General features: G+C 70.5%; 1 protein-coding gene across 4 annotated transcripts; it reads left to right on the plus strand.

Annotated features, from left to right (window-relative positions):
- Positions 1–312: 312 nt before the first annotated feature.
- Positions 313–26,534, plus strand: BAHCC1 (BAH domain and coiled-coil containing 1). 4 transcript variants are annotated; one of them, XM_054846732.1, is made up of 27 exons: positions 313–448; positions 2,275–2,608; positions 10,669–10,848; positions 11,946–12,068; positions 12,544–14,265; positions 14,347–14,452; positions 14,548–14,756; positions 14,862–15,020; positions 15,434–15,627; positions 15,936–16,293; positions 16,374–17,084; positions 18,203–18,387; positions 18,500–18,636; positions 18,864–18,965; positions 19,795–19,909; positions 19,994–20,237; positions 20,549–20,713; positions 20,840–21,165; positions 21,432–21,539; positions 21,617–21,879; positions 21,975–22,050; positions 22,132–22,240; positions 22,329–22,451; positions 22,532–22,705; positions 23,166–24,310; positions 25,091–25,327; positions 25,414–26,534. In XM_054846732.1, exons 2-27 carry the CDS (start codon positions 2,434–2,436, stop codon positions 25,618–25,620), a joined length of 7,653 nt encoding a protein of 2,550 aa, XP_054702707.1. In that variant the 5' UTR covers positions 313–448; positions 2,275–2,433; the 3' UTR covers positions 25,621–26,534. The 4 variants fall into 4 exon arrangements, with proteins under 4 accessions (XP_054702707.1, XP_054702711.1, XP_054702708.1 ...); XM_054846736.1 differs by having other exon boundaries at positions 21,981–22,050; XM_054846733.1 differs by lacking the exon at positions 313–448 and adding an exon at positions 1,556–1,652.
- Positions 26,535–27,900: the final 1,366 nt, after the last annotated feature.

Here is a 27,900-nt window from a genome sequence, read left to right on the forward strand (position 1 = left end):
TGTTATTATAAAAAAAAAAAAAAAAAGGGAGGGGGGAGGGGATTAGCCGGCGGGGCGCGAGCGCCGCGCGGCGGCCAATCAGGGCGCGCGCGCGCGGGGCACGCGCTTATTAGCATGCGGGGCGCGTCGCCCCGCCGGAGTGCGCGGCGTGAGCGGGGAGGCGCGGCGGGGTCCCCCCACCCACCCCCCCCCCAAACTCCCCCCTCCCTTTTCCACCCCCCCCTCCTTCCCACACCCCCCCCCCCCATACACACACACACACCCCCCCACCTCCCCCCCCCCCCCCTACACCCCCCCCCCCCACACCACCACCACCGGTTCCCTTTGCTGCAGGAGCAGCCGGTGCATGGGCAGTGCACGGGCACCGGCAGGAGCACGCTGCGCACCCCGCCAGGGCCGCCCCGCGCCGGCGGGACCGCACTCACCCCGCGCGCGGAACGCCCCTCCGGTAAGTAACTGCGATCGTGCGGGTGGGTTTGTGGTGGTGTTTGGGGGTTTTATTATTATTATTATTATTATTTTTATTTTTTTTTGCCCTTTGGTGTTTTTATTTTTTTGCTTTTTTTTTTTTTTTTGGCGTTACAATTTTTTTTTTGCCTTAATTTTTTTGGCGTTAAATTTTTTTTTTCTGCTTTAATTTTTTTTTTTTTTGGCGTTAAAATATTTATTTTTTTCCGCCCTGAAAATCTTAGCATTAAAAATCTCTCCCTTAAAATTTCGTGCATCAAAACAATTTTTGCATTGAATCTTTTTTCCATTAAAATTCTTTTTTCCTATAAATTATTTCCCCGTAAAATTTTTTCGCGTTAATTTTTTTCTCAATTAAAAAAATGCCTTTTTTTACACTGCTTTGCTTCAATTTTATTTTATTAAAAAATACACATTTTTTATTTTATTTTATTTTATTTTATTCTTTTTTTTTTTTTTTTTTGGCTGTGCGTGTATTTCTTGTTCCCGGGGATGCCCTCCGCCGCCCCCCCCCGCCCCCCCACCCCTCCCCGCACAATACGGCCGCGCTCGCTCCGCCGCCCGCAGCGCTTCCCCGGGACGCGCAGTCCCGGCCCGGGGTGGTGGTGGGGTGGGGGGTCGGCCCGGGGGGGGCTCCCGGCCGCGCTCGCTGCTCCGCGCCCCTTTGTTCGCCGCGGCCCGGCCCGGCCCCGGCAGCCGCGGTCTCCCCCGCCGGATCGGGCCCGCCGGCCCCGGCGCTGCCGAGAACAATGCCCCGGCGGGCCCGGTGCACCGGGCGGCCTGCGGGCCGCTTTGGGCGGGCTCCGGCGGGTGGGGGCCGGTACCGGAGCCGTGCACCGGGTGGGGGGGACCGAGCACCGGTCAAATACGGCGGAGCGGCGGCCGCGCAACCCCGGGCGGAGGAAAGCGGGGAGGGGAAGGCGCCGTGCACCGGGGAGAGGGGGGTCCGTGCACCGAGGGGGGGGAAGCGGGGCCGTGCGAGCCCGGGGAGAAGGGAAACGGGGGGAAGGAAGGCACCGGGCAGGCACCGGGAAACGGGGCCCGTGCACCGGGGAGGCCGGGGACGAGGAGGGCGCCGTGCACCGGGAAACGGGGCCCGTGCACCGGGGAGAGCGGGGCGAAACGAGGGGCCCGTGCGGCGGAGAAGCCGAGGGCGACCGCGGTCCGGGCACCGGGGAAATACGGTCGGTGCAGCGGGGGGGGGGGGGGGGGGGGGGGGGGAGCGGGAAAAGCGAGAAAACGGGGCCCGAGCAGCGGGGAAAATAAAAGAGCCGAACACCGGGGAACCGGGGCCCGAGCGGCGGGGGAAGGACGGGGCCGTGCACCGGGGGAGAAAGGGGCCCGAGCAGCGGGGAACCGGGCCCCGGGCGAGCGGGGAGAACAACGAGCGGGGGGCGGCCGGGGGAGCGGGGCCGTGCCCGGGGGGAGCCGCGTACCGGGAGCGGCGGGGCGGGGCGGGCGGGAGGCCGGGGCCGTGCTCCGGGAGCAGCGGGGACACGGCGGGTCCGGGCACTGGGGAAACTGGGGCTCGTGCACGGGGGTACTGGGGAAATGGGGGGGTGGGGGGGGTGTTTGTGTTCCGGGGATGGCGGGGAAATCGGGGACCGTGCACGAACGGTACTGGGGAAAGCGGGCGCCCCGTGCACGGGGGATACTGGGGAAAAGGGGGCTGTGTACTGGGGAAACTGGGGACCTGGGCATGGGGGGCAATGGGGGGCGTGTACGGGGGGCCTGGGGACGCGGGGGGGGCTGCGACCCCCCGGCCTGGCCACGCTCTCACGCTTTCCTTTCTCTCCCTTGTGCCAGGAGCGGAGGATGAGCCGGGAGCCCCGGCGCGGAGCGCGGCACGCCGCCACCGAGCCCGGCCCGCCGCGGCGCTGAGGATCACCAGCCGCGCCGAGGAGCCGCGTCGGCGTCCCGCCGTGCCCCCCGTGGGCAGCGCGCGGGTGGGTGGGTGCCCCCGGCATGGACGGCCGTGACTTCGCGCCCCCGCCGCGGCTGCTGTCGGAGCGGGGCAGCCTGGGCCACCGGCACGGCGCGGGGCGCGTGGCGGGTTCGGCGCACGGTGCCGTGCAGCCCCCCGGACACTTCCAGCCCACCAAGTACTTCCCCGCGCCCATCTCCATGGCCACGCACACAGGTCAGAGGGGCCGGGGCGGCCGCGGCGCGGGGGTCCGGGAGGGGCGTGGGGGGCCCGGCGCGGCACCGGTGGCTTGGCCTCCCCTTTGTGCTGATTCCGCTGTCACCGCGCCCGGTGCTTTTGGGGGGTGGGCGTGTGGGGGCTCACGCACGCAGGGGGGGCATTTCCCCGCCTGCCCGCTCTGCCGGCGCGGGAGGAACGCGACCCCCGGGCCGGCCCGGCGAGATCCCGGTGCATGAACAAGGAAGCGCTTTCTGGGCGAACAAGGAGGCCGTTATGCGCGGGGCCGGCGCAGCGGTGCCGTGGTGCGGTGGCGGCGGGGAAAGGCCAGCGAACCCCGGCTCTATATAAAGCGCCGAAGTGTCAGGGTGAGAAGGGGTTTGCAGCGCGTGCGTTCCCCTCTGCAGCTGGTGTCCTGCCGGAGACGGACAAAGCACAGCGCGCGGCTGAGCGCGGCACGGCCAACCGCGCTGGCACCGGGATGGGGCTCGCCGGATCCGGCCACCGCGCCGGCATCCACGATGCGTGCAGCCCGCTCGGCTTTGTCTGCGGCGGCGTCGCGCGGAGGGTGCTCGGCTGCGGCCGTGTAGGACTGAAGCGGGGTGCGGGGGTAGAAAACGGGGTGCACGGCACAGGGGGGCTTCAGGGTGCGGGGGCAGCCAGCGAGGCGCAGGCAGCGGGGAGCCGGTCCGCTGCCGCTGAGCTCCGGGACGGAGCCGAAGCGGTAGCAGGGCCGGCTTCGGTGTGCAGTGTGCCGGCTCGGCACGGCGCTGCCCAGGGCCCCCCGCTTCTCGCCAGCGCAGGCGGTTTTCTCGCCGCGGCACGGCGGCAGCGCCGGTTATTGTCGCCGCCTTGATGAGCTGTGAATACTAATAAAATTATATCTGCTTTAATGGGATTACAATTAGTGCGTGGATTAGGGCGGGGGGCAAGGCCGGGCCGGCGCGGGGGGGTGGTGGCGGGGGCCCAAGGCTCCTGGAAGGAGGCGGAAAGCGGGGGGCACCGGGGGGTGCCGGGGAGGCGGCGCTGGATCAGGCCCGCGGCCGGGGCGGTTTCGCTTTGTGCCGGCGGCCCCCGCTCTGCCGCCGAGCCCCTCGGGACCACCGCCGGGCTGCGGGGGGCCACCCTGGCGTCCCCCCGGCTTGGGGGTTCAGGGGGCCCGAATGGGGGCTCGGTGCCTGTCCCCAGGGTGGGGGACCGGGGTGGGGGCTCAGCCCCTCTCTGGCTTGCGGTGGCCAGAGGGGGGGGGAGATCCCCGGGGGACGCCGGTGCTGGGGTGCTGCTGGCTTCCCTTTGGCTTCTCGGCGTGGCGGTGTCCCTGCGGTGGCGGCCGGACCCTTGTGCCCGCCGGGGCCTGGGCGACACATGGGAGCCCAAATGCAACGGAGGTTGTTAAAATAACATGGATCAGGCTAAAAATACCCCGGCAGAAACTTGCCTTAAAAAAAAAAAAAAAAAAAAAAAAAAAAAAAAAAGAGAAGCCAAACCCAACAACAGAAAGAGCTAAAAATATTCCTGGCTTTGGCAGGGCCGGCGCAGCCGGAGCTGTTCCCGGCGAGCCGCGCTTGGAGGCTGCCGCGCGTACGGGAACGTTGCTCGAGCGAATAAAAATGATAATTTAGTGCCCAGCGTGGTGCCGGGGCCGGCGGGAGGGGGGTCCCCGGGCCTGGCACCCTGGCGTCCCCCCGGCACGGCGGTACCATGGGGCCGGGAGCTGTGGCAGCGCGGAGCGGTAATTAACGCCGATGATTGATAATTACACCACCCAGCAAATAAAGCCAGCCCGCGGTTTGCCGGGCAGCCGTGGTGGCGGCGGTGCCGGCGCGGCACGCGGCAGCCCCGGGGCACCGCGCCGGCCGGGGGGGCTCTGGCCACGCTCCCCCAAATGGCTCCCGGCGGCGGGCCGGACTACACCTCCCAGGAGCCTTTGCCGGGGGCTGGAGGCCGCCCTGGGAAGGGGAGATAAAAACTGTTTAGCTTGATTTTATTAAAGCCATAATTCAGGGCTGCGCAGTTATTGCAAACAAATGCTTCGGTTTGCGTCTGGTTTTGGCACCGGGACCATGCAAATGATGGTGCAAGACGGCGCTGGGGGCCGGAGCACGGAGAGCCGTGGCCGTGCCCGGTGCTGGGCGGCTGGAGGGGCCAGGGACCCCCGGAGCTGCCGGCAGCCCAGCCCAGACCGGGGTGCAGCCCCCTGCTCCCCGATTGTGGCACTGCCGGGGGCACAGCCCGGCTGGGGGCCGCGGTCCCGCTGCCCCGGCATGCCTGTGCCGACCCCTGTGCCGAGCGGGGCCGAGGGTCCCAACACCGCCTCCGTGGGCAGGGGGGTGGGAAACTCAGCCGAGCCCGTGCTTTACGCCAGGGCCTCGATTTTTGCCCTTCTGACGTTTTTATGGACTAATATATAGTTGAGATCGCGTCGGGCTGTTTGTCACCGCGGCAGAGCCCTCGGTGCGTTGCAATGTATAACAGTGCCGGGGGGGCTTGCACGAGCGCCGAGCTTTGCCGGGAGCGCCGCTGCCGTGACGGTGCCGGTGTGCAGCCTGGCCGTGGCGGTGCAGGTTTGCAGTCCGGTGCCAGTGTGCAGCTTGACCCCTGTGGTGCCGGTTTGCAGCCCGGTCATGGCACTTTGCAGCCCGGTGCTGGTTTGCAGCCCGGTGCAGTCGTGCAGCCTGGCCGTGGCAGTGCCGCTTTGCAGCCGGGTGTGGGTGTGCGGCCCAGCCGTGGTGGTGCGGGTGTGCATCCCGGTGCGGGTGTGCATCCCGGTGCGGGTGTGCATCCCGGCGGTGAGCCGGCGGCGTGGCGCTGGCGGCCGGCGGGGGCTCCTGCAGCTGTCCCCCTCCCTGGATTAAGTTGCAGGCCGGGCTCAGGCCGGGCGCTGCGCGGTTCCCCGGCGACGGTGGGGGGCAGGTGGGGACGGCGGCCCCCGGCTGGGGTGGGGGCACGGGGCTGGGTGCCAGCGCTGCAGCCGCTCCACATTGCAGCTTCCTCATTAATGACCAAATACGGGGTCTGACGAGGGGCTGGGAGGCCACGGCACAGCACCGGCACGGCTCCGGCACAGCTGTGGTGCGGGGGCTCCCCGCTCCCCTCCTCGGCACCGCGTGCCGGCCTGGCCCCGCCGCCGCCGCACGGGCTGCGTTTTAAAAAGTAGGTGTCAAAGTTAAAACAGATTTTGAGATGAACTCCTCTGCTCCTCGTTAGCCGCCCTGGGGCCGGGGGACACCCGTGTCCGGCGGGAAGAGCGGGATGCGGAGAACCCCAGATCCCACGGAGTCACCCTGGAGCAGGTTCGTCTGCTCGTTAGCGAGGAGCTGGATCTGCGTGGAGCCGCTGCTGCGTGCCGGGGCCCGGGGGACGGGCAGCCCGAGCAGCCGTGCGGCACAGTCCGGACAGCTGCTGCACGCCCCGGTCACTGCCGGTAAACGCGGTGATTTGCCCCGAACTGGAGGAATGCGGGGGGGTCTCGGCACCCCGGGCTGCGGGCACCCGGCCTTTGCTTCCCGTTCTTGCGCCCCTGGGGCTGCCTGACCTGGGGGGGTCCCGTGCCGGGGGGGCTGGGGGCAGCGCTGCTGCCACCGGGTTCCGTGGGCCAAGCACCGCGTGCACGGTGGGCTCGGGGCTGACCCCCTGAGGGGGGGACTGGGGGTGCAGATGGGCTCCACGGAGCATTTGGGCACCCCCAGCTCCTCGGGACCCCCCCAGCCCAGGGTGTCACCATGTCATCCTGCCCCCCCCCCCCCCCCCCGAGCTGGTTCCTCTCGCGGCGCTGATAGCAGCGATACGCGACAGCCAAGCGGGGAATTACAGCAGAAAATAAAAATAGCAGGATTTGGTGATTCGGTGACTCTGCAGAGATTTACATGGGCTGCACCCCCCTGTCCCCCCCGCCCCGGCGGTAAATAAACACTCACCCAATAATCTCATTCTTGGAGTTCTTCTTTATCCGCTCCATAAAACGAAACAGATGGGCACAGCGTGGCCCTGCCTGCCCCCCTGCCTGTCCCACGGCATTGCCCTGGGGCAGGATCTGACCCTGCTGGGTGCTGGGGTCCCCCAGCCCCAGGGGGGGACGAGTCCTTGGGGTTGCTCCCTCCTGCTCTGTGCACGGGCAGCCCGGGACCCCGCGGGTGTGATGCTTTGCAGGGCTTTGCACGTGATACGGGGTCACCGTGGGCCCCAAGTTTCGGGGGGGTCCTCTGAGGGGGGTCACGTGCTTGGCCTCCGTGCGCCGCCAGACCCCCGTGGGGCTGCGCAGGGTGGGATGCTGGGACCCCCTGGGCCCTCCCGGGCTGCCCTGCGGCCCCGGCCTGTGCCGGGCCTGCGGCTGCTCCCAAAATGGCCTCTGGGCTTTGCGAGCCGCGTGCGTCTGGTGTGCAAGTTGTGTATTTGGTGTGCAAGTCGTGTGTGCCGGCCGTGCAGGCAGCGCGCACCGAGCAGCATGCGCCGGCCGTGCAAGGAGCGTGCACCGAGCCGCATGCGCTGGGCCGTGTGGGCAGCGTGCGCCGTCCTCGTGAGCAGCGTGCAAGCTGCGTGCGTCGGCCGTGCGAGCAGCGCTCCAGTAGCGTGCACCGAGCGATGCGTGGCCCCGGCCGGCGTGCAAGCGTGCGGCGGCGTGCAAGCGTGCGGCAACGCGCAACCTCTCGGCATCTCCAGCCTCCCCTTCCCTCCGTCGAAAGCCGACAGCTTGCGAGTGGCACTTAGCACGGAGCGACTGCCGTGTGATTACCCATCGGATAACGTTTTAATTGTACTTCTGGCACTCTGTCAAGCTAATTTGAACTGCATTTCAATATTACAGCATTTATTTAGTGCCATAACAATATGGATTAATCTTAAATTATAACACCGAGGAAATTATATTACACTTATTTCCTATTTGCCAAATATTTAAAGGGGCCGCGTGGGTTGCAAAGCGTGTGGTGGGATGCAGGGGGGACTCGGGGGCCGCATCCTGCCCGAGTCTGGGGATTGGGGGTGGCATCTCCCCGGGGTGCCCAGCTGTGGGGACATGGTGCGGGAGGGTCCCTGCCAGTTCCCGGCGTCTCCGTGTGCGGCCCCGGCCCTGCTAGGAATGTTCCAGCCCCGAAATAGCCGAGGGAGTAACCCAACCCCGCACCCCGCGCACGTCCCCGCCGACGCGGGGACCTGGGGACCGTCACCTCGCCTGGGCCGTGTGCGGGGCTCCGGGGGGCTGCAACCCCCCCGCCTCCCTCCTCAAAATGGAGCCCCTAAATCTCAGGGTGCGGGGTGCAGCCATGCACCTGCGCCGGGGGGGCGGGCGAGGTGCAGCTTGTGGGGTGTCCCGGACGGGGGGCTGGGGACCCCCACCCTTTCCTGACAGCGCCGCATTGGGGACCCCGCTGCCGGCCCCCTGCCCAGACACCTGCCAGGCCGCAGCAGCCGCGGCCGGAGTGAACCCCCCTCGGGGGCTGCGGCCCCCCCACACCCACCCCGGCCCCACAAAGCCCCCGCTACCCCCTGGCCCCCCAGCTCCCGCCGCTGCCCCAGCCTGCACCACCGTCCCCAGCGCAGCGGGTACAGTCCTGCTGAGACCCGGCATGCTCGTCACATCTGTGTCCCGCTGTGGATTTGGGGCCCAGGCGAAAAGCCCCCCCCCGCCCCGGCTGCGGTTTGCTGGTGATGAGGGGGAAGCGGCTTCGCTTCCCTCAACCCTTTCCTCCGGCTGCCTCCTCCCCCCAGCCCTGTTCGGGGGGGTCCCGGATGCCACCAGCCCCAAAACCCACCGGCACGCCCCCGCCCCCTGCCCTGCCTCGGTTTCCCTGCCTGGCCACACCGCGGGGGCAAGTGTGGCGCGACCAGGGCCGTGCCGGGGCGGTTGCGGGGTGGCCGTGGCCAGCGCGGTGCCTGCGTGGCCGTGCCGGAGCTCCGCAGTTCCCGGCGTGGGTGCGAGGTGCAAAGCCTCACACAGCCCCCAAAAAGCCACCGCGGTGGGGGACCGTGGCCGGGACCACCTTTCCATCCCCGCTGGCTCCCGGCACAGGGGATTTTCTCGCCGGCCGTGCCTGTGCCGGGGCCGGGAGCAGTGCCCACGGGGCTGAGTCACGGCGCTGGCCCCGGGGAGCCCGGCCAGGGAGTTCCCGGCTGACGATGCTGGGGGGTGGCGGGGGGGCCGGGGTGGGACCCCGCTGCCCATCTGCCCCGTGCTGGCAGCCGGCCCCACGGCACCGCGCCTGCCCTGGCACGGGGCTCCTCAGCACTGCCTGCTCACGAGTGAGATGAGTTATGCACGGTCTCGGGAACCCATCCCGGCACCATGGATGCTCTCCGGCTGTGCCCCGTGCCGTGCTGAGCTGTGCCGTGCCACGCCGAGCCGTGGCAGCACGGGACAGGGCACGAGTGTGCGAGGGGCTGGGGTGAATGTGCGTGCAGGCGTGCGAGGCGGGTGGGAACGGCGCGGCCGGCCGCGGGGCCAACGCGCGCCGAGGGATCCGGCCGTGCCAGTGGGCGTGAGTCAGCGGGTGGGAGGTGTGGGGAGCGGCGGCCGCGGCCCCGCCAACCCCGCCGGGACACTCTGCGCCAGCCCGGCCCCGCCGCCATCAGAGGGGGGGGTGTTTATTTTTTTACAGCCTGTTTCACAGCTTCCAGAAAAGGCTCGTTCTGGAAACCTCGGCTTCCTGCCCGGCACAGCCGCCCAGCACGCTGCCGGCTCCACGCCCTGCGGCGGGGTCCCCCGGCACGGCCAGGGCTGGGGGCGCACCGGGGCGGTTGGCCGTGGGCAGCACCGGGCACGGCTCCTCCGGGATGCGGTGGTGCGGCGGCGGGACGTGTCCACCCATCCCGGTGCGTGCCAGCGCGGGGGGCAGCGTCCGGCCCCGGGGGGGCGTGCGGTGCCGGTTCCCAGGGCCGCGGGCAGGGTGCGGCCGTGCCCCCGGCCCACGCGGCCCCTGCCCGGGCTCGGCCCCCGGCCGGCCGGCACAGGAAGGAGTGAGCTGCCTGAAACCACATCCCGACACTCATCCCAGAGGCATCCCGGAGGGATTAGCCGGGGAGCGTGGGCCGGCTTAGAGAGCAAAGCATCGCTTCCTGCCCCGGCCGGGCGGCCGGCCAGCCTGGGCTCCTCCGCGCCGAGCCGTGCCGAGCCGTGCCGGGGAGGGGGCGGGCGGCCGCGGCCCCGCCAGCCCACGTCGGCGCACACATGGACGCGGGGAGCGGGGCCACGCGGCGAGGGGTGACTGGCTCCCCCCGTGCCGGCTCCCTCCCGGCCCGCCCGGCCGCTGGCCACTGGCTCCGATGTTTCCACCATGATCTCACGGCTCGGCCGCGATGGGGAGCACTGGCCTGGGCCTCCCCGGGGGGTGCTGGGGGCCCCCGGCCTGCGGGGGAGGCCACCGGGGACAGGGTGGGGGCTGCCCCCCTGCAATGCGCTTCCCGTGTCGGCCGTGTCTCGCCCGCACCCCTGCCCTTGCCTTGCACACGTGTGCACACATGCACGTGCGCACATATGCACAGACATGCGGCTCTGCTCCCCCCGTGATGCCCCGCTGCCCCGGTCACAGGCGACTGTCCCCGTGTCCCCAGCCGGGCTCTGGCAGTGGCTGCCCGTGTTGGGAGCGGTGTGGCCGCGCTCGCCGTGGCACGGTACGGCACAGCCCAGGCCCCAGGGGCGGCCGATGTCCTGCAGCGGCTCAGGGCTGGGGAGGGAGCTGCAGCGTGGGGAGCCTCGTGTGTGTGCGAAGCCTCCCGTGTGCTGGCACACGTGTGTGCACAGGGCGTGCCCACAGGGGCAGGGCGGGGCAGCGGTGCTCCTCGCACGCCCCGGTGCGTGTGCAAGCCCTGTGGGGCTGAGGGGATGTGAGGTGCATGCACGCACGAGGGGTGCGATCGCAGGAGGGACGCGCGTGCTCACGGAGGGTGCGCGCACGAGGGACATGCGTGCACAAGTAGCGTGCACGCACGAGGGATGCACGAATGCAGCGTGTGCTGTGCACAGCTGCATGTGCACGAGTGTGCAGGGGCGAGCGTGGAGAGCGCGGGGCGGGCGTGCGAGCGGGGGCGCGGGCAGCCCTCCCTGACTCTCTCCTCTCCCACCGCAGCCGGCAGCGGCCTGATGGGGAACGCGCCCACCTCCTCCTTCATGGGGGGCTTCCTGAGCAGCAGCCTGGGCTCGGGGGCGCCCAGCCACCCCACCGGCCCCACCGCCTCGCCCCCAGAGCCGGCTTTCCGCGGGCCCCACTCCGGCACCTCCCAGATCTGGTTCTCGCACTCCCACGAAGGTGAGCGGCTGCCGGGGCACGGGCGGGTGGCAGCACCCCGGGGCGGGGAGGCGGGGTGTCCCCGCGGGGTGCCAGGACGCAGCTGGGGCTCTGCCCGGTGCCGGTGGGTGACGTCCAGCCGGCGCCTCCGCGGATGGGGTTCAGACCTCCCAGGCGCTGGCACACACAGGGTGGTCATGGCAGGCGGCCGGCACGGGCACGCGGTTGGCACGCTGCGAGCTTCAGGGTGGCAGCGGCGGGGGCACAGCCAGCAGCGTGCCCCACAGGCCCCCCTGGGCACGCACGGGGCCCAGGCTCAGCCCCCCGCAGTTGGGGCTCCGGGCAGGGCAGAGAGGCTCGTGCTGGGCTGCAGACCCCCGCCCCGTGCCTGGAGCCGGGCTGAGGCCAGGCCAGCTCGTGTCACTGGTGATGAACCGGGGGTGTGCTCCCCTCCTGCGGCAAGGACCCCTGTGCCGGGCCAGGCTGCAGCATGGGGACCCCCGGGGCAGCGTGCGCAGCCCCGATTAAACAGACACCCCAGCGCGGTGGCAGAGGGGGCTCCCCGCAGCCTGGCGCTGCCCCCGGTGCCCCACGGCACGCCGGCGTTGCCGTCCCCACCTGAGCAGCCGGCGCGAGGGCTGACAGAGTTAAGGAGCGGGGAGGTGGTATTGGCGCAGGGCCCTGGCAGCCGGCCCAGCTGGTAGTTTGACCGGCTGCCAGTTGGCTCCCGGCGTGCCGGGGCCTGCGCGGCGCGCCGGGGGGGGCACGGGGGGGGGGGCCGGGCAGCACACGCGGCTCTGGGAGCGCAGCACCCGCCGCTGACAGACAGCCCGCCCGAGCGCGCCGGCTAACGAGCCTGTAAGGGCCGCGCCGAGCTGCCGTGATACGGCCACCGCCGCCGTGAGTCTGTGGGGTCTCGGCGCAGCGGCAGCTCCCAGGGGGGTGGGGGGGTCCCTGGCCCAGAGGAGGTGACAGGCTCCGGCAAAGCACTTCTAGCCCAGAGGGGTGCGTGGCCGGGCTGCTGCAGCGCGATGTGTGCCGTGGCACGGCACGGAGATGCCGCGGGGGGCGGTGCGCCTGCGGGCGTGCCCCCGCCCCCCTGACCGCCATGCCCCCAGCCCCAGGGTACCCCCGCTTCTCCGGGAGCCTGGCCTCCACCTTCCTGCCCATGAGCCACCTGGACCACCACGGCAACAGCAACGTCCTCTACGGCCAGCACCGCTTCTACGAGAGCCAGAAAGGCAGGTACCGGGGTCCTGGCACGGCGCCGCGGTGCCACCGCAACCTCCGGGGCTGGCCAGGGTCCCCCATGGGGGCGCGTGTCCCCAGCCTGGCCGGGGATGGCGGAGAGGCTGCCGGGCAGGGGTGGGGGGCTCAGCGCCCGTTCCCCGTGCCAATGCCCGGCGCCGGGGTGGGGGGCCGGTGGCGGAGCAAGCGCCAGGTCCCCGGGGAAGAAGGAGGCCGGCGGGCGCGGGGTGGTGGGCTCCCGTCCCAGCCGCCGCCGCCGCTCTCGCTTTTCACAATATTGTGGCGGATGCTTAATAGGGAACATTGTTTGGGTGGGAAATGGAGCTAATTAGGCCGTGCCTTCCCCCGCGCTCCTCCCCTCGTTAGCAGGGAGCCGGCGCTGGCACGGCTGCGGTCCTGGGCGCCGGGACCACACCGTTGTTCGGCAGGGGGGCCGCGGGGGGGCTCACCCATCACCCTCCCCTCCAGATAACTTCTACCTGCGCAACCTGCCTGCCCAACCCGCCCTGCTCCCCACCGGCCACGGCTTCCCCGGCATCGCCCGCGCCGCCCCCGGGCCCCCCGCCGGTTCCTGCAGCCGGGAGCGGGAGGCCGGACCCCTGCCCAAGACCCCCAAGGACTACGACCGCTTCCTGGTGGGCAAGGAGAAGGTGGGCAAGGGGGACCCCAAGGAGCGGCCGCCCGAAGAGGACCCCAAGGAGCGGCACAAAGCGGTGCTGCCGGTGCCGCCGGAGGGGCACTGCAAGGAGGGGCTGCCGCCCCGCGGAACCGGCGATGGCCGTCCCAAGCACCTCGCCTCCTGCCTGCTGGGGGCCAAGGGGCTGGAGGGCGACGCCGGCCGCGCCGTGCTGCCCAGCTGTGCCGGCAGCGCCCTGCCCCGTGCCGGCCGTTGCAGCGCCAAGGAGCCGTGCCGGGGCGAGCGGGAGCCGGGCGTCCCCGAGGCGCCCCAGCCTTACGGCGAGTGCGTGGAGCGACGGCAGATGCTGCACCACGCCGTTTCCTACGCGGTGCCCGCCGGGCCGGCCCCGCTCGGCCCCGCCGCCGGCTCCTTCCCCTGCCTGCAGCTGCACACTGGCCCCGAGGTGCTGTGCCCGCTGCCGGAGCCGGCCGGCCGGGAGCTGAAGCTGAGCGGGGCCACGCTGGTGCCCTCGGTGGGACACCTGACGGACAAGAGCCGCTCCTTCCAGGTGGCGGCGGAGGCCGGCGGGCTGGAGCGTGCCGAGGGCAAGGAGCGGCACGCCGAGGCGGGGGCCGAGCCCCCGCCCGCTTATGGCGGCCCCTTCCACCACCCTCTGAAGGCGGAGGGCCCAGCGGAGCGGCGGCTGGAATGGGGGGGTCCCAGCACCCGGCTGAAGGGGCTGGAGTACCTGGGCGGGGGGGCGGCTGAGGGGCCCCCCTATGCCGGCCGGGGCCCCGCACCCAAGGTTGCTCTGGAGAAGGGTTACTTCGAGGTGCCGCCGGCACCCGACTGCTCTCGTGCCGCCCGCCCCGACCCGCTGGGCGTCCGGGTCGGCCCCTCCTGCTGCACTTTAGAGAAGGGCCCCCCCAAGGACCCCCACCCCGGGCCAGCTCCCCAGAAGGTGGCACGCATCCGGCACCAGCAGCACCCCGAGGCGGAGGTGGCCGGCGCCGGCCCCGAGGGCAAGCGTAAGCCCCTGGAGCTGAGCGCCCTGGGCTACGGCGGGCCCCCCCTGCCCCCCTGGGGTGTGCAGGGCCAGGGGCCCCCCCTGGCCGTGGCGGAGGAGCGGAAGGGGCCCTACCTGGACCCCTTCGGCACGAGTCTGCAGCAGGCTGCGTTGATGACTCAGGGCCCAGTGCTGGGCCAGGAGGTGCCGGCTGCCCCGGACGAGGTCTCGGCCATGAAGAACCTGCTGAAATACAGCAACCAGGCGCTGCTGGGGGGGCAGAAGGGCCCCCCCTTCGTCGGGCTCGGGGGTGTCAAGGGCAGCTGCGCCCACCAGGACGCCAAGTTCCCCGCGGGGAAGGGGCAGCCGGAGCTGGAGCGGCCGGACTGTGCCCGCGGCCGGGATCACGACGGGCTGGCCCCCGGCGAGGGCGAGGTGCGGCAGCCGCCCGTTGGCATCGCCGTGGCCGTGGCGCGGCAGAAGGACACGCTCGGGCGCCCCGAGCCCGCTTATGGTGGCGGCGGTGGCTCCGGGAGGCAGGGCCGGGCGGTCACCGGCATTAAAGGTAGGGGCCGGGGGGGGGACCCGGGTGGTGGCGGGGGGCTGGCGGTGCCGCGCTGACACTGCCATCCTGTCCCCGGCACAGCGGGCACCGCGCGGCCCATGCACCTCATCGACCTGGAGGCAGAGGAGGAGCGGGGCCGGCTCTGTGAGGAGCGCCTGGGGCTGCCGGGGCGAGAGCTCCTTCTCCAGTAAGTGCCGTGTCGGGGGGCGTCCGGGGGGGGGTCCCTGTGGTGCACGGTGCTGGCACGCTGCCCCACGCCTTGTCTCCCTGTTCTCTCCACAGGGACAACAAGGACCTGGTGGAGTTTGCTCGGATGCACCCGTCGGGGGGGTGTCCCGGGGAGCTGACCCCCCACCTGATGATCGCTGGGGGCTCCTCGTTGCCGGCGGGGCAGCTCGGGGGGGACCCTGCCGCCCATGCCCACCCGGCACACACGCACTGGCTGCCCCGCACCCGCAGCCCCTCCATCTGGATGGGGGGACACTCCTATGGTCAGTGCCACCGATGGGGGGGGGGGGGGGGGCTGCCGGAGCACCCTGGTAGTGGGGTGCTGCCCCCCCAACCCTGGTGCTGACAGCCCCCCCCCGGCCCTGCAGGCATCGGCCACCCCGCGCTGCACCAGAACCTGCCGCCCGCCTTCCCCGCCTCCATGCCCAGCACCATGCAGCCCGTCTTCCCCCTCTCCCAGGACCCCCCCGCCCAGCTCGTCATCCTGCCCACCGAGCCCCCCGCCCACGGCACCCCCCACACGCTGGGTGAGGATGGGGTGGGGGGGATGGCCACGGGCACCCCCGCCTTGGGCTGGGGGGGTCCTGGGGGGTTTGGGGCTGGGGGTGCTGCTGGGGGGTGAGGTGGGGTCCCTGCGGGTGCTTTTGGGGTGCAGGGATGGGAGGTGGGGGTCTCTGCAGGTGCTGCTGGGGCTGCAGGGGTGGGAGACAGGGGGGCCCTGTGGGTGCTATTAGGGGTGTGGGGTGGGAGATGGGTCCCTTTGGGTGCTCCTGTAGAACTTGAGGTGCAGGGGTGGGAGATGGGGACACTGGGGGTGCTGGCAGAGGTGGGAGATGGGTCCCTGGGGGTGCTGCCAGGGTTGCAGGGTTAGGGGGGCACCACTGGGGTCTGGCGGGATGACCCCGAGGCGGGTCCCCGGTTGACCCCCTGCTGCTGGCAGCCGACGTGATGGACCAGGCGTCGCTGTGGCCCCCCATGTACCCGGGCCGGGGCCCCGGCGCCCACCTGCAGCACACGGGGCAGCTGCCCGTGTACTCGCGCTCCCAGTTCCTGCGGCAGCAGGAGCTCTATGCTCTGCAGCAGCAGCAGCGGGCGGCCCAGGCCCTCGAGATCCAGCGCCAGGCTCACGTCCAGGTGCCCGCGGGGCTGGGGGGGGCGAGGGGTTGGGGGGCTGGTTGGGGGGATCTGGGGTTGGTTTGAGGTTGGGGTGCAGGGTCAGGGGTTGGGGGGTGAGATGCGGGGCTGGGGGGTGAGATGTTGCGGGGTGAGATGGAGGGCTGGGGGGCTGGGAGCAGGCTGGGGGGCAGCGGCTGGGCTGGGGGGCTGGGCTGGGGGCTGGGGGGCTGGGCTGCGGGGCAGGGTTGTAGGGTGCTGGGCAGGGCTGGGGGGGTCGGGGGCCGGGCGGTGTGGCTGGTGTGTGCCAACCTCGGTGTCCCCCACAGCGGAAGCCGGAGGAGCAGCCCCTGGAGCTGGAGGACGGGGGTCCCGAGAAGCCCCTCAAACCCTCCCACAAAGCAGTTGCCTTAAACCCCCCGGCCAAGGGCCTGTCCTCAGCGGCCCCCGGGCCCCCCAAGCTGTCCCCTTGCTGCCACTCTCCGGCCCTGCGGCACCCGGCCAAGTGCCCTGTGACCCTCCCTGCGGCCCCCTGCACTTTACCCGTCTGCCCCGCCGCCAGCTCCGCCGTGGCCCCCCGCTCCCCGGCCGACAGCCCCCTGCCCGTCCAGAGCAAGGGCAGCGACGGCGAGGACAAGCGCGGAGAGGGGCAGCCGCCCCGCGACTACCCCAAGTCTCTGGAGCCAGGTAGGACCGGGGCGGCGAGGAGGAGGAGGGTGGCCGTGGTGCCGGGGGGTCCCCGCTGAGCATCACCCACTTCCCCACAGACCTGCCCCCCGGCTACAGCTACCCTGCCGCCGGCATGGGCTTCTCCGAGGCGCACTCCGCCGAGCCGGCCGACCCCGACACTATGCACGCCGGCTCCCCGCCGGATGAGCCCGAGCAGTCCCGGACCTTCAGCCCCGCTGGGGAGGTGCTGCGGGAGCCGGGCCCCCCACGGGAGCCACCGGCCGGGGGGGCGATGGCCGAGGGTCCCGGGGTGCTGTTACACCGCCACCACCTCCTCCTCGCCCCGGGGCCCCTCTGCGGGGAGCGGGGGCCGGCCCCGGCCGTGGGGGCCACCGAGGAGCGCGTGCCGGCGGCCTTTGGGGTGTGCCGGGAGGTGGCTCAGGGAGCGCCGGAGCAGAGCCCGCCGGAGCAGCAGCGCCCGGTGCCCGTGGTGGGGGCCTCCCCGCTGCCCCCCACCGTGGAGGAGGAGGAGGAGGAGGGTGACAGCGATGGCTCGGAGCCGGAGGACAGCTGCGACGAGGAGGATGGTGACAGCCCCGATGGGCGACAGGGCTGCCTGGGCGGGCTGGAGGCGCTCATCGCTGCCGGCATCGACTTGGGGGAGCTGCCGGCGCTGGGTTCACCTGGGGAGCCCCCTCCGGCCCCCGCCTCGCCCGCCCCCCGCGCCTCAGGGATCCCTGGCATCGCCCTGCTCAGCGAGCTCGCCGACCTGGAGCTGCGCCGACGCCGCTGCGACCTGGCCCTGGAAGGTGAGCAGCTCCCGGTGCCCCCTCCCTGCCCCGTGTCCCCCAGTGCCCCCTGCCCCCCCCCGGTGTCCCCTGGTGCCCCTGCCCACAGTGCTGCCCGCCCGCGGGGGTGTGCAGCGGGTGCTCTGCGCAGGGTGTGCAACAGACGGGTCGTGCAGTGCGTGTGCAACGGAGGAGCTGTGCAGTGGGTGTGCAGCAGAGGGGCTGTGCGGTGCGTGCAGGAGCGGGGCTGCTCTTGCACAAGCTCTTGCACGAGCAGGGCTGGGCGGTGCACGCGTTGTGCAGTGGGGAAGGGGGCTGCGTGCGCGCCGGGAGCCGCACACACGTGTGGGCAGCGGAGGGCTGCGTGCCCGTTTACAGCGTGGGGCGGCATGCACGCTGGCGGCAGAGGAACAAGTGCGTTGCGTGCGTGCCGGCGGTGCGGTGCCCGGCGGCCAGGCCCTGCTCGCAGCCCGGGGCCATCTCCGGGGCTCTGCTCCAGCGCTGGCTCCAGGCAGGCGCCGGGATTCCCTCCCGGCTCGGCTTCCCCAGGGAATCCCAGGGGCCCCGGCGGGGAAGGCCGTCCTGTCCTGGCGCGTCCCCAGCGCTGCCGCGGGCGGGTGGCGCAGGGCCGGCGTGTGGCGGCAGGGCCCTGCGCGTTCGGTGCTGCCCGTGGCCCTGCGCGGCGTGGGGCCGTGACGCTGTGGGGTGGGGGGTGGCCGTGGGGCCCGCCACAGGTGGGGCGGCAGGATGGGGCGCGTCACCGCGTCCCTCCCGGCCCTGGCCTTGGCTCCGCTCGCCGATGAGTTCATCGCTGGCCGCCGCCGCGTGCCTTGCCCTGGCCCCCCCAGCCCCACGGCCGCCCGGGGATGCCGGCTGTGCCACGCACGCAGCGCCCTGCGCGCTGTCCCCCTGCCCTCCGCCACCCCCTGCGTGACCCCGCAGCCCCCTGGAGCACCCCGCTCATACGTGGTACCCATGGCACGGCCCCACAGCACCCAGTGCCCCACAGACGCCTCTCCTCGCCCCACGTGGCCCCGCGTGCCACGCGTGCACGGGCCGTTGCACAAGAACGCGCGTGGGGCAGCGCAGGGGTCCGGGTCACGTCCTGCGCCAGCCCCGCTGACCTCCCGTCCCGGCAGGGGAGGACGAGGACCTGCTGGCCTTCAACCTGCAGAACCTGGCCACGGTGGCGGCCGCCTGGTCGCTGGTGGAGGCGGCCAGCCGAGAGGGCAGCCCCCCCGCGCTCAGCCCCCTGCCCACCTCCCCGCCACCCCGCGCCCGCATCCCCCGCCGCAAGTACACCTGGACGCCCAAAACCAAGGCCGTGAGTGTCTCCTCGGGTGCGGCGGGGGCGGGAGGTGGGATGAGTTGTGCCCGGTCTCAGCCCCAGGGCTGAGGCTGCCGGCGCTGCCAGCTGCCCACCCCCCTGCCCCCAGGTTTGCCCGCTGAAGGCGGCCATCGAGCAGCTCAACACGCAGGAGGTGGAGGTGCGGATGCGGCTGGCCGAGCTCCAGCGCCGCTACAAGGAGAAGCAGCGGGAGCTGGTGAAGCTGCAGAGGCGGCATGACCAGGAGTACGTTCCCCGTCCCGGTCGGGTCCCAAGGCTGGGGGGGGGTACAGGGGGGAGGCAGCCTGGGGGAAGCGGGGAGGCCGGGGAGGGAGCGCCCTCTGACAAGTGGGACTGCAGTGGCGGTCACCGGTGCGATGAGTTTGGGGCCGTCCTCAGCCCGGCTCGGCAGAGGGGCACCGCCTGTGGTGGCCGCACGGCTCAGGGTGCCCCCGGTTTTGCCGCGACTGCAGGCGTGACGAGAGCTCCCGGAGCCCGGCGCGGCGCGGCCCGGGGCGGCCGAGGAAGCGCAAGCACTCCAGCACGCTGGGCAGGGCCGAGAGCCGCAAGGTCAAGTGAGTGACCGGCGCCGCGTGCCCTCCTTGTCCCCGGGGATGGGCCACCAGCCCTGCTGCCGGGGGGGGGGGGCCTGCCCGTCCCACCACGGGGCTGGCGGTGCTCCGGGGCCACCCCATCGCATCCCCCCCCTCCAGCAGCCGCCGCGTTTCGGGGAGGGCCCGGCCGCTCGCTCTGGCGCGTTCCCGCTTGCTGCGGGGGTGCTCGGCTGGGTGGCAGCACCGTGTGTCCCCCCCCCCGCCGCCGGCGGCGGGAGCAGCGTTGCATAAAAGCCTCTTTATCTGCGCCGTATAAAGCCATTGGTCACGCTGCAGCGGTGTTCATCGCTGCCGGCGCTTTATTATTACCCATTAGCCGCCCGGCGCAGCCGTTTCCCCACTCCCGGGCCCTGTATAATTGTCCTTCTCTGCTACAAATTGCCTCTCCCGACAGGCCCATTTGCATAAATCCTCCGAGCGAGTCCAAACACGCTTGGAGCGCGTGTGCGCGCGCGGCCCCTGGCCCCCCCCGCTCGGTAATAACAGTTAAATCTGCGCTAAATGGTTCCTTCAATTAAGACGGAGGGGAAGGAAAAAAAAAAAATTAATCTCTAGGTTTTATGTCACAAAACATTAGTGAGCGAGTGAAGGTTACGGGGAGGGGGGGGACGGGGAAGAAGGGAGGGAGCCGATGGCTGGCGGTGGCTGGGGGTGCAGGATCCCACCAGGGGTGCAGGATCCCACCAGGGGTGCAGGATCCCACTGGGGGGTGCAGGATCCATCCCGCGGGGTTGCAGGATCCATCCGGGGGGTCCGGCGGGCACCGTGCCCACGCCGCGCTCCCCACCAGGGCGGTGAAGACCAGCCTGTCGCTGCTGTGTGCCGAGCTGCGGGGGGACCCCGAGCCCAAGAAGAAGAGGAGCAAGCTGGCCGAGGCAGCGTTCGGCAGCCTCAAGGGCTCCCCGGTGAGTCCGGACCCACCACCGGCGAAGGCCACCCCGGGGCCAGGAGGGTCCCGGCCCCCTCCTGAGCCTCCCTGTGTCCCCCAGGAGAAGGTGCGGTGCAAGAAGAGCGGCTCGCAGGGCAAGCTGGCCTGCAAGGTGGCTCACAAGGTGTCGCAGCTGAAACAGAAGGTGAAGAGCAAAGGGCTGCCCGCCGGCATCAGCCCCTTCCGCCGGAAAGACCCCAACCCTGGCAGTCGCATCCAGAAGAAGCTGTCCCGTCCCAAGAGCTCCAAGGCCACCAAGTACCAGCCGCAGGACCCCGACCCCCGGCAGCCAGCGGGCTTCAAAGGCAAGGCTGGCACGGCGCTGGGGGTGGGGGGCTGGCACGGCGCTGGGGGTGGGGGTCCGGCATGGCGCTGGAAGTGCAGCACGGGACTGGGGGTGCAGCATGGGGCTGGGGGTGCAGCATGGGGCTGGGGTGCAGAGTGGGTGCCGGGACAGGAGGGTGCACCCAGCTGCAGGTGTCAGGGGGTGGCTTGTTCCAGGGGGTCCCCCGGGACTGGGAGCAGCCCCAGCCCACCCCATCCTGCATGGGGAAGCAGCTTCTCCCCGGGCATGGAGGGGTGCAGGGACCCTCATTGCTGCCCCCTCCTCTTGCAGACGAACACGACGGGGACACCGACAGTGAGGACGGTGACGATGATCCGGGCTTGTCCCTGCTGCCCTCGCTGCCCGTGGCCGTGCTCGGACCCTCCCCGTCCTCCGTGGTCAAGATGGAGGCCAACGAAAAGGCGAAGAAGAAGAAGGAAAGGCAGGGACTGCTAGGTAATAGGATCGCCCCGCAGGGATGCTGGGGGCACACAGGGAACGAGGACCCCCTCGGTGTGCGCACCAGGGCTGGGTGGTCACCCACGGGGTGCCCTGAACCCTGACACCCCCCCCCCCCCGCAGGGCCCTGCCGCCTCGGCAGCCCCGAGGGCGAGGTGAAGATCAAGCGGCGGCCGGTGAAGCCGGGGACTGGCAAACTGGAGAAGGTGCCGGCACGGCGGAAGGCGGGTGGCTGCGAGGAGGGCAGCAAGAAGAAGCTGAAGGCCAAGCCCAAGGAGAGCCTCCGGCTGCCGGCCCCCAGCGGCCCCAGCACCCCGGCCCCTGCCGGCAGCCTCTTCGCCGGCACCGACCCCCGGCACTTTGGGCCGAGGGACGAGGGGGCTCGCCTGGCCAGCGAGAGGCTGAAGAAGGCCACGCGCAAGAGCAAGGTGCTGCAGTCAGCCCTGAGGGTGAGCGCGGGGGGCACCCGTGGACTGTGGGGTGCAGGGGCTGGGTGCAGGGTTTGCATGGGCTGGGGGGCACTGATGGGACCTTGGGGTGCAGAGGCTGGGGGTGCCGGTGGCATGGGCTGGGAGCGCCGGGCTGGTTGGGAGCACCGATGGCCCGTGGGGTGCAGGGGCTGGGGTGGTTGGGAGCACTCGTGGGCCCCAGAGGGCTGGGATCGTGGCGGGGGGCGGGGGTGGCCGTCGGCCGGCTCTGAGCCCCCCTCCCGCAGCGGAAGAACGGGGCGCTCTCGCTGGCCCTCTCCCCCCGGAGCGCCAAGACCATCCTGAGCAAGGGCAAGAAGCTGGCCAAGGTGAAGAGCAAAGTGGCCACCAAGCAGGTGAGAGGCAGGGACAGGGCCCCCGCCCCGGCACGGACACCCCCCCCCCGCCATCCCCCTGACCCCCTCTCCTGCAGTGCAAGGGCCGAGCGGTCAGCAAGCTGCTGGAGAGCTTCACCGTGGAGGATGATTTCGACTTTGACGACAACAGCAGCTTCTCGGAGGAGGAGGAGGAGGGCAGCTGCCTGGCGGGGGCGGCGCGGGGGGGACGCCGCTCCCCCCTGCCCCACGCCTGCGCCATCCAGAAGGAGGATCTGCAGGACGGGCTGCACATCCTCATCCCCAAGGAGGACAGCCTGCTCTACGCCGGCAGCGTCCGCACCATCCAGCCCCCCGACATGTGAGTGGGGGCCGGGCCGGGGGTCCCTGCCATGGGTGGGAATGCCGGAGCGGCCAGGCGGGTGCTGAGCCCCCCGCTCTGTGCCCTCTCCCCAGCTACAGCATCATCATTGAGGGCGAGCGGGGGAACCGGCAGCGCATCTACTCGCAGGAGCAGCTGCTGCAGGAGGCGGTGAGCGGGGCGGGGGGGCCGGGGCGGGGGTCCCAGTGGGCAGCGCACCCCGCGGGAGCCCAGCACGCCGCTTCTTCGCAGGTCCTCGACATCCGGCCCCAGTCGCGACGCAGCCTCCCGCCGGGCACCCGCGTCTGCGCCTACTGGAGCCAGAAATCCCGGTGCCTCTACCCGGGGAACGTGGTGCGAGGTGAGGAGCGGCCGCAGACATCCGGTGGGGCGGGGGGGGGGCTGTCGGGGACCCCTGCACCAGCCTGACAGCACTCCCTGCGCTGCAGGTTCCTCCAGCGACGAGGAGGAGGACGACCCCGAGGCGGTGATGGTGGAGTTTGATGACGGGGACACGGGGCACATCGCCGTCTCCAACATCCGCCTGCTGCCCCCTGACTTCAAGATCCAGTGTGAGTGGGTCAGGGCTGCGGGCAGGGGGCAGGCAGGGGGGTGCAGCGGGGCTGGCCCTGACCCCACGCTCTGCCCGCAGGCACCGAGCCGTCCCCCGCGCTGCTGGTCTCCAGCTCCTGCCGGCGGACGAAGCGGTCGTGCAGTGACGTGCCCCCCGCCAGCGAGCTGCCCCCCAGCCTCTGCCCGGACCGCCATGACGGCCTCGAGCCCCCCAAGAACTCGGGCAAGAAAGCGGCTGGCAAGGAGAAAAGCGGTACGGGGGGGCTGTCACCCACAGACCACCTTCCCCCGGGGTGCCCGAGGGAGGCGGCACCGGCAGTGCTGGTGTGAGGGATGGCGGGACGTGGGCAAGGGTGCTGGGATGCGGGGAAGGGTGCTGGGATGCAGGCAGGGGAGGGGATGCAGGGAAGGATGCTGGGATGCAGGTGTGGATAGGAGGCAGGGATGCAGGCAGGGATGCAGGCAGGGGAGGGGATGCAGGGAAAGATGGGGTGCAGGGGGGTGGGAGCAGGGTATGGCAGGATGCAGGGAAGGGTGCAGGGCCGGGGATGGAGGAAGGGGATTCCCCTGCAGCGACTGGGGAATGGAGATCAGGCCGCAGGGAAGGATGTGCAGGGACGGGGACAGTCCTGGAGCATCCCCTGCCTCCCCCGGTCTGTCTGTCCATCCTCCCTCGCGGCCGCCGGCCCCTCCTGACCCCCGTCTCCCACCAGGCAAAGCTGCGGAGGTGCTGTCGGGCGGCAAGGCGCCGGTGCTGAGCGACCCCTTCCTGGGGCGGCGCGGCGGGCCGCTGCTGAGCTGGTCGGCGGTGGCGCAGACGAAGCGGAAGGCGGCGAGCAAGGGCACGGCCGTGCTGCAGAACCTCTTCCAGGTCAACGGCAGCGCCAAGAAGCTGCGGGCCAAAGAGGCCATCTTCCCCGTGCACCACCACCACCACCTCACCGCCCCCGTCTTCGGCAACGGCTTCGGGGCCGACTCCTTCAGCCGCATCGCCAGCTCCTACGCCTCCTTCGGGGCTGGGGCCGGGCTGGTGCTGCCGGCTGCCCAGAAACTCCTGCGCTCCAAGAAGGCCGAGCGGCTGGAGGCAGAAATGGGCAAAAGCAGCCGGAGAAAGGCAGGCAGTGAGTACCTGGTCAAGCTGGACCACGAAGGGGTGACGTCCCCCAAGAACAAGAACTGCAAGGCCCTGCTGCTGGCTGAGAAGGACTTTGGGGCCAAGCTGGAGCGGCCCCTGGCCAGCCACGGCTATGCCCACGCGGCCCTGGCAGGCAAGGATAGGAAGGGGCGGGCGCCCGTGCACCAGCTGCCCGTGGGGCTGGCGCTGCGGAAATACTCGGGCCAGGCCGAGTTCACCCTGAACTGCGACAGCGACTGCCACAGCTCCTACTCGGACATGGACGAGGACGAGGAGGCGGGCGGGCTGGGTGCCGACGTGCCCTCGCGCTTTATGACGCGCCTCTCGGTTTCCTCCTCTTCCTCGGGCTCTTCCACCTCCTCCAGCTCCGGCTCCGTCTCCACCTCCAGCCTCTGCTCCTCCGACAACGAGGATTCCTCCTACAGCTCCGAGGACGAGGACTCCACGCTGCTGCTCCAGACCTGCCTCTCCCACCCGGTGCCGGCGTTGCTGGCGCAGCCGGAGGCCCTGCGCTCCAAGAGCGGCGCGCCGCAGCGCTGCTTCCTCACCAAGGCCGCCGCCGCCGGCCCCAAGGCCAAGCTCAAGCGCAAGGAGGCCCTCAGCTTCTCCAAAGCCAAAGAGTTCTCCCGGAGGCAGCGCCTGCCCTCGGTGGAAAACCGGCCAAAGATCTCTGCCTTCCTGCCCGCGCGCCAGCTCTGGAGGTGGTCGGGGAACCCCACGCAGGTACGGCCGGCGCCCGCCGCAGGCACCCACCATTCGGCACGGCGACAGGGGGGAGGAGTGGCCGTGGGGCCTGCGGCACGGGGCAGGGGGCGCGGGTGGGGGTGCGTGGATGCATGGCAGGGTGCATGGGTGCAGAGCGTGCGGGGCAGGGTGTCTCTGTGCACAGGGCAGGGTGTATAGGTGCATGAGCGGGGTGCAGCGTGCACGGGCCGGAGTGCATGGGTGCACGGCAAGGTGCCTGTGTGTGTGCAGCAGGGTGCATGGGTGCAGGGTGCGTAGGTACAGGGCACGGGTGCAGCGTGCATGGGGCAGAGTGCACGGCAAGGTGCCTGTGTGCGCACGGCAGGGTGCATGGGGCATGGGTGCGGGGTGCATGGGGTGTGGTGCAAGGTGCATGGGTACAGAGCAGGGTGCTTGGGGAGCAGGCATGGGTGCACGGCAGGGTGCCGAGGGTTGCAGGGCAGGGTGCCTGGGCACACCAGCCGTGGCACAGGGCCCGGTACCGGCATGCATGGGACGTCGGCATGGGTTCCCTGGGCAGGGTGCCTGGGTGCACAGCGCAGGGTGCTGGTTGCAGCAGCTGTGGAACCTGGGTGCACGGGGCAGGGTGCCTGCGGGGCGCACAGGGCTGGGTGGGTGCTGCAGGAGCACCCCCCCGCCCTGCTTCGGTGCTGCTTTCCCTGGGTGCCTGGGGTCTGGCGGGGTGGGTGCATGCGGGGTCAAGGAGCGGGGGGGGTGTCTGTGTGCCGTCCCTGACCCCCCGCTCCCCCCCCCCCGCAGCGGCGGGGCATGAAGGGCAAGGCGCGGAAGCTGTTCTACAAGGCCATCGTGCGGGGCAAGGAGACGCTGCGCATCGGGGACTGCGCCGTCTTCCTCTCGGCCGGGCGGCCCAACCTGCCCTACATCGGGCGCATCGAGAGCATGTGGGAGTCCTGGGGCAGCAACATGGTGGTCAAGGTCAAGTGGTTCTACCACCCCGAGGAGACCAAGCTGGGCAAGCGGCAGAGCGACGGCAAGGTGAGGGGGTGGGCCGGGGCAGGGGGGGTGTGACACGCTGGCAACGGGGAGGGGGACAGCCGGTGACGCCGTGTCCTCCCCTGCAGAACGCCCTGTACCAGTCGTGCCACGAGGACGAGAACGACGTGCAGACCATCTCCCACAAGTGCCAGGTGGTGGGACGGGAGCACTACGAGCAGATGACCCGCAGCAAGAAGTACCAGGACCGGCAGGACCTCTACTACCTGGCGGGCACCTACGACCCCACCACGGGCCGGCTGGTGACCGCCGACGGGGTGCCCATCCTCTGCTGACCCCCCCGGGCGCAGGGAGGGGGACGGGGCCGGGCAGCCCCCCCTGCCCTGGGCACCCCCTCTGCCGTGGGGCTCCTTCCCGGCGATTATGCAAAGCCCGGGGGGTGGAGGGGGGGAAGCCGGGGGGGGGGGCATCGTCGTTGTCGCGGGGGGCGCGGGGGGGCTCCCCTACAAGCCATACTTTCCCTAGTACCTCTGACTGTTTGCCAGCAGGTAAAGCAGAAATCAGGTGTGTTGTTCTATTTATTTTGCGTGTAAATATTGTATTTCTTCCGGGAAGTTTTATGGAAAACAGACAAACCAACTAAAAAAAAAAACAAAACCACCCAACAAAACCCAACAAAAAAAAAAAAGGAAAAAAAAAAAATTAAGAATAATAATAATATGGGACGGGGGGGTGGGGGGGCGCGTTTCCGTTTCAGTGCACTGTTTCCCCCAGCCTGGCTGGGACGAGGACAGCGGGGGAGCTCTGTATATAGGGGGGACGCGGCGGCAGGGCGGGGGGCTCGGCCCCCGGCACGGCTCGGGCACGGAGGCGGGCGGGGGGGGCTGGCGGGGCGGCTCTCCCGGCCCCCCCCCCCCCTCCGGGGTCCCGCTGCCACCACCGCCCGGCCCCAGTGCAATAGCGGGGTGGCCGCGGTGCCGGCGGACGCTGGCCCGTCCCGCCGAGCCCTGCCCGCCGCTGCCCGCCGCTGCCCTGCGCTGTAAATGTGTACAGGCCGCGCGGCGGCGGGGGCTTTTCCAGTGTAAACACTAAAAAACACGAGACAAAAAAAAAAATCAATAAAAAAAAAGGAAAAAAAGGAAAAAAGGATTAAAAACACAAAGGTTTTATGAACAGCAAACTCTATGTAAAGGCCTTTTAGTATGGAACTTTTTTATTGATAACTTGGCTTATGAATAAATATATGAACCGTTGCTGGCGCCGGCTCTGCTCTCTGCTCTGCCTCAGTTTCCCTCCTGGTGTGGCCACCCCTGGCTGGACCCTGCACCCCCATTATGGGCACCCCCGGATGGATGCTGCCCCCCCCCCCCCCCCCAGCACCCTCCCCAGCACCCACAGAGGCCCCAGCTCGGTGCGTGCAGGAGCCGGGCAAGGTACTGGGGTCCCAGGGCAACAGGGTGAGGGTGGGACCCCTGGGGTCCCCGTCGTGCTGTCACCCCCATCCTGGTGGCACCTGTCCTGGTGGTGTGGGGCTGTGCCTCACAGCGGGTGCAGGAATGCGGGGCTAGAGGGGGGGTGCAGGCAGGGCTGGGGGATGCAGGCAGGGATGAGAGGGATGCAGGCAGGGCTGGGGACCCGGGCAGGGCTGGAGGGAGGGCCCCCGAGCTGTGGGGATGGGGGGACACGGGGCTGCGGGCAGGACAGAAGTGGGGCTGGGGGGGGAGGATGCAGGAGGAGGATGAAGGGGGGGGAACGGGCTGCAGGAGCAATGCAGGAGAGGGGAGGGAGGATGCAGGAGCCTGCGGGAGGGTGGAAGGAGGGTGCAGGCAGGATGCAGGCAGGAAGGCTGCAGGGGGGAAAGGATGCTACAGGAGGGATGCAGGCAACTACAGGTAAGAGGGATGCAGGCAGGAAGAAGCTGTGGGCAGGAGGAAGGTGCAGGCAGCAGGGTGCAGGCAGGAAGGTGCAGGCAGCAGGATGCAGGTGGGAAGGTGCAGGCAGGAGGAAGGTGCAGGCAGGAAGGTACAGGCAGGAAGGTGCAGGCAGGAGGAAGGTGCAGGCAGGAGGGAGGTGCAGGCAGGAGGGAGGTGCAGGCAGGAAGGTGCAGGCAGGAGGAAGGTGCAGGCAGGCAGGAAGGTGCAGGCAGCAGGGTGGAGGCAGGAGGAAGCTGCAGGCAGCAGGGTGCAGGCAGGAGGAAGGTGCAGGCAGGAGGAAGGTGCAGGCAGGCAGGAAGGTGCAGGCAGGAGGAAGGTGCAGGCAGGAGGAAGGTGCAGGCAGGAAGGTACAGGCAGGAGGAAGGTGCAGGCAGGAGGAAGGTGCAGGCAGGAAGGTGCAGGCAGGAAGGTGCAGGCACGAGGAAGGTACAGGCAGGAAGGTGCAGGCAGGAGGAAGGTGCAGGCAGGAAGGTACAGGCAGGAAGGTGCAGGCAGGAGGAAGGTGCAGGCAGGAGGGAGGTGCAGGCAGGAGGGAGGTGCAGGCAGGAGGAAGGTGCAGGCAGGAAGGTGCAGGCAGGAGGAAGGTGCAGGCAGGAGGAAGGTGCAGGCAGGCAGGAAGCTGCAGGCAGCAGGGTGCAGGCAGGAGGAAGGTGCAGGCAGGCAGGAAGGTGCAGGCAGGAG

This window comes from Grus americana, chromosome 18, assembly GCF_028858705.1.
Source record: "Grus americana isolate bGruAme1 chromosome 18, bGruAme1.mat, whole genome shotgun sequence".
In the NCBI taxonomy this organism is placed as follows: domain Eukaryota; kingdom Metazoa; phylum Chordata; class Aves; order Gruiformes; family Gruidae; genus Grus; species Grus americana.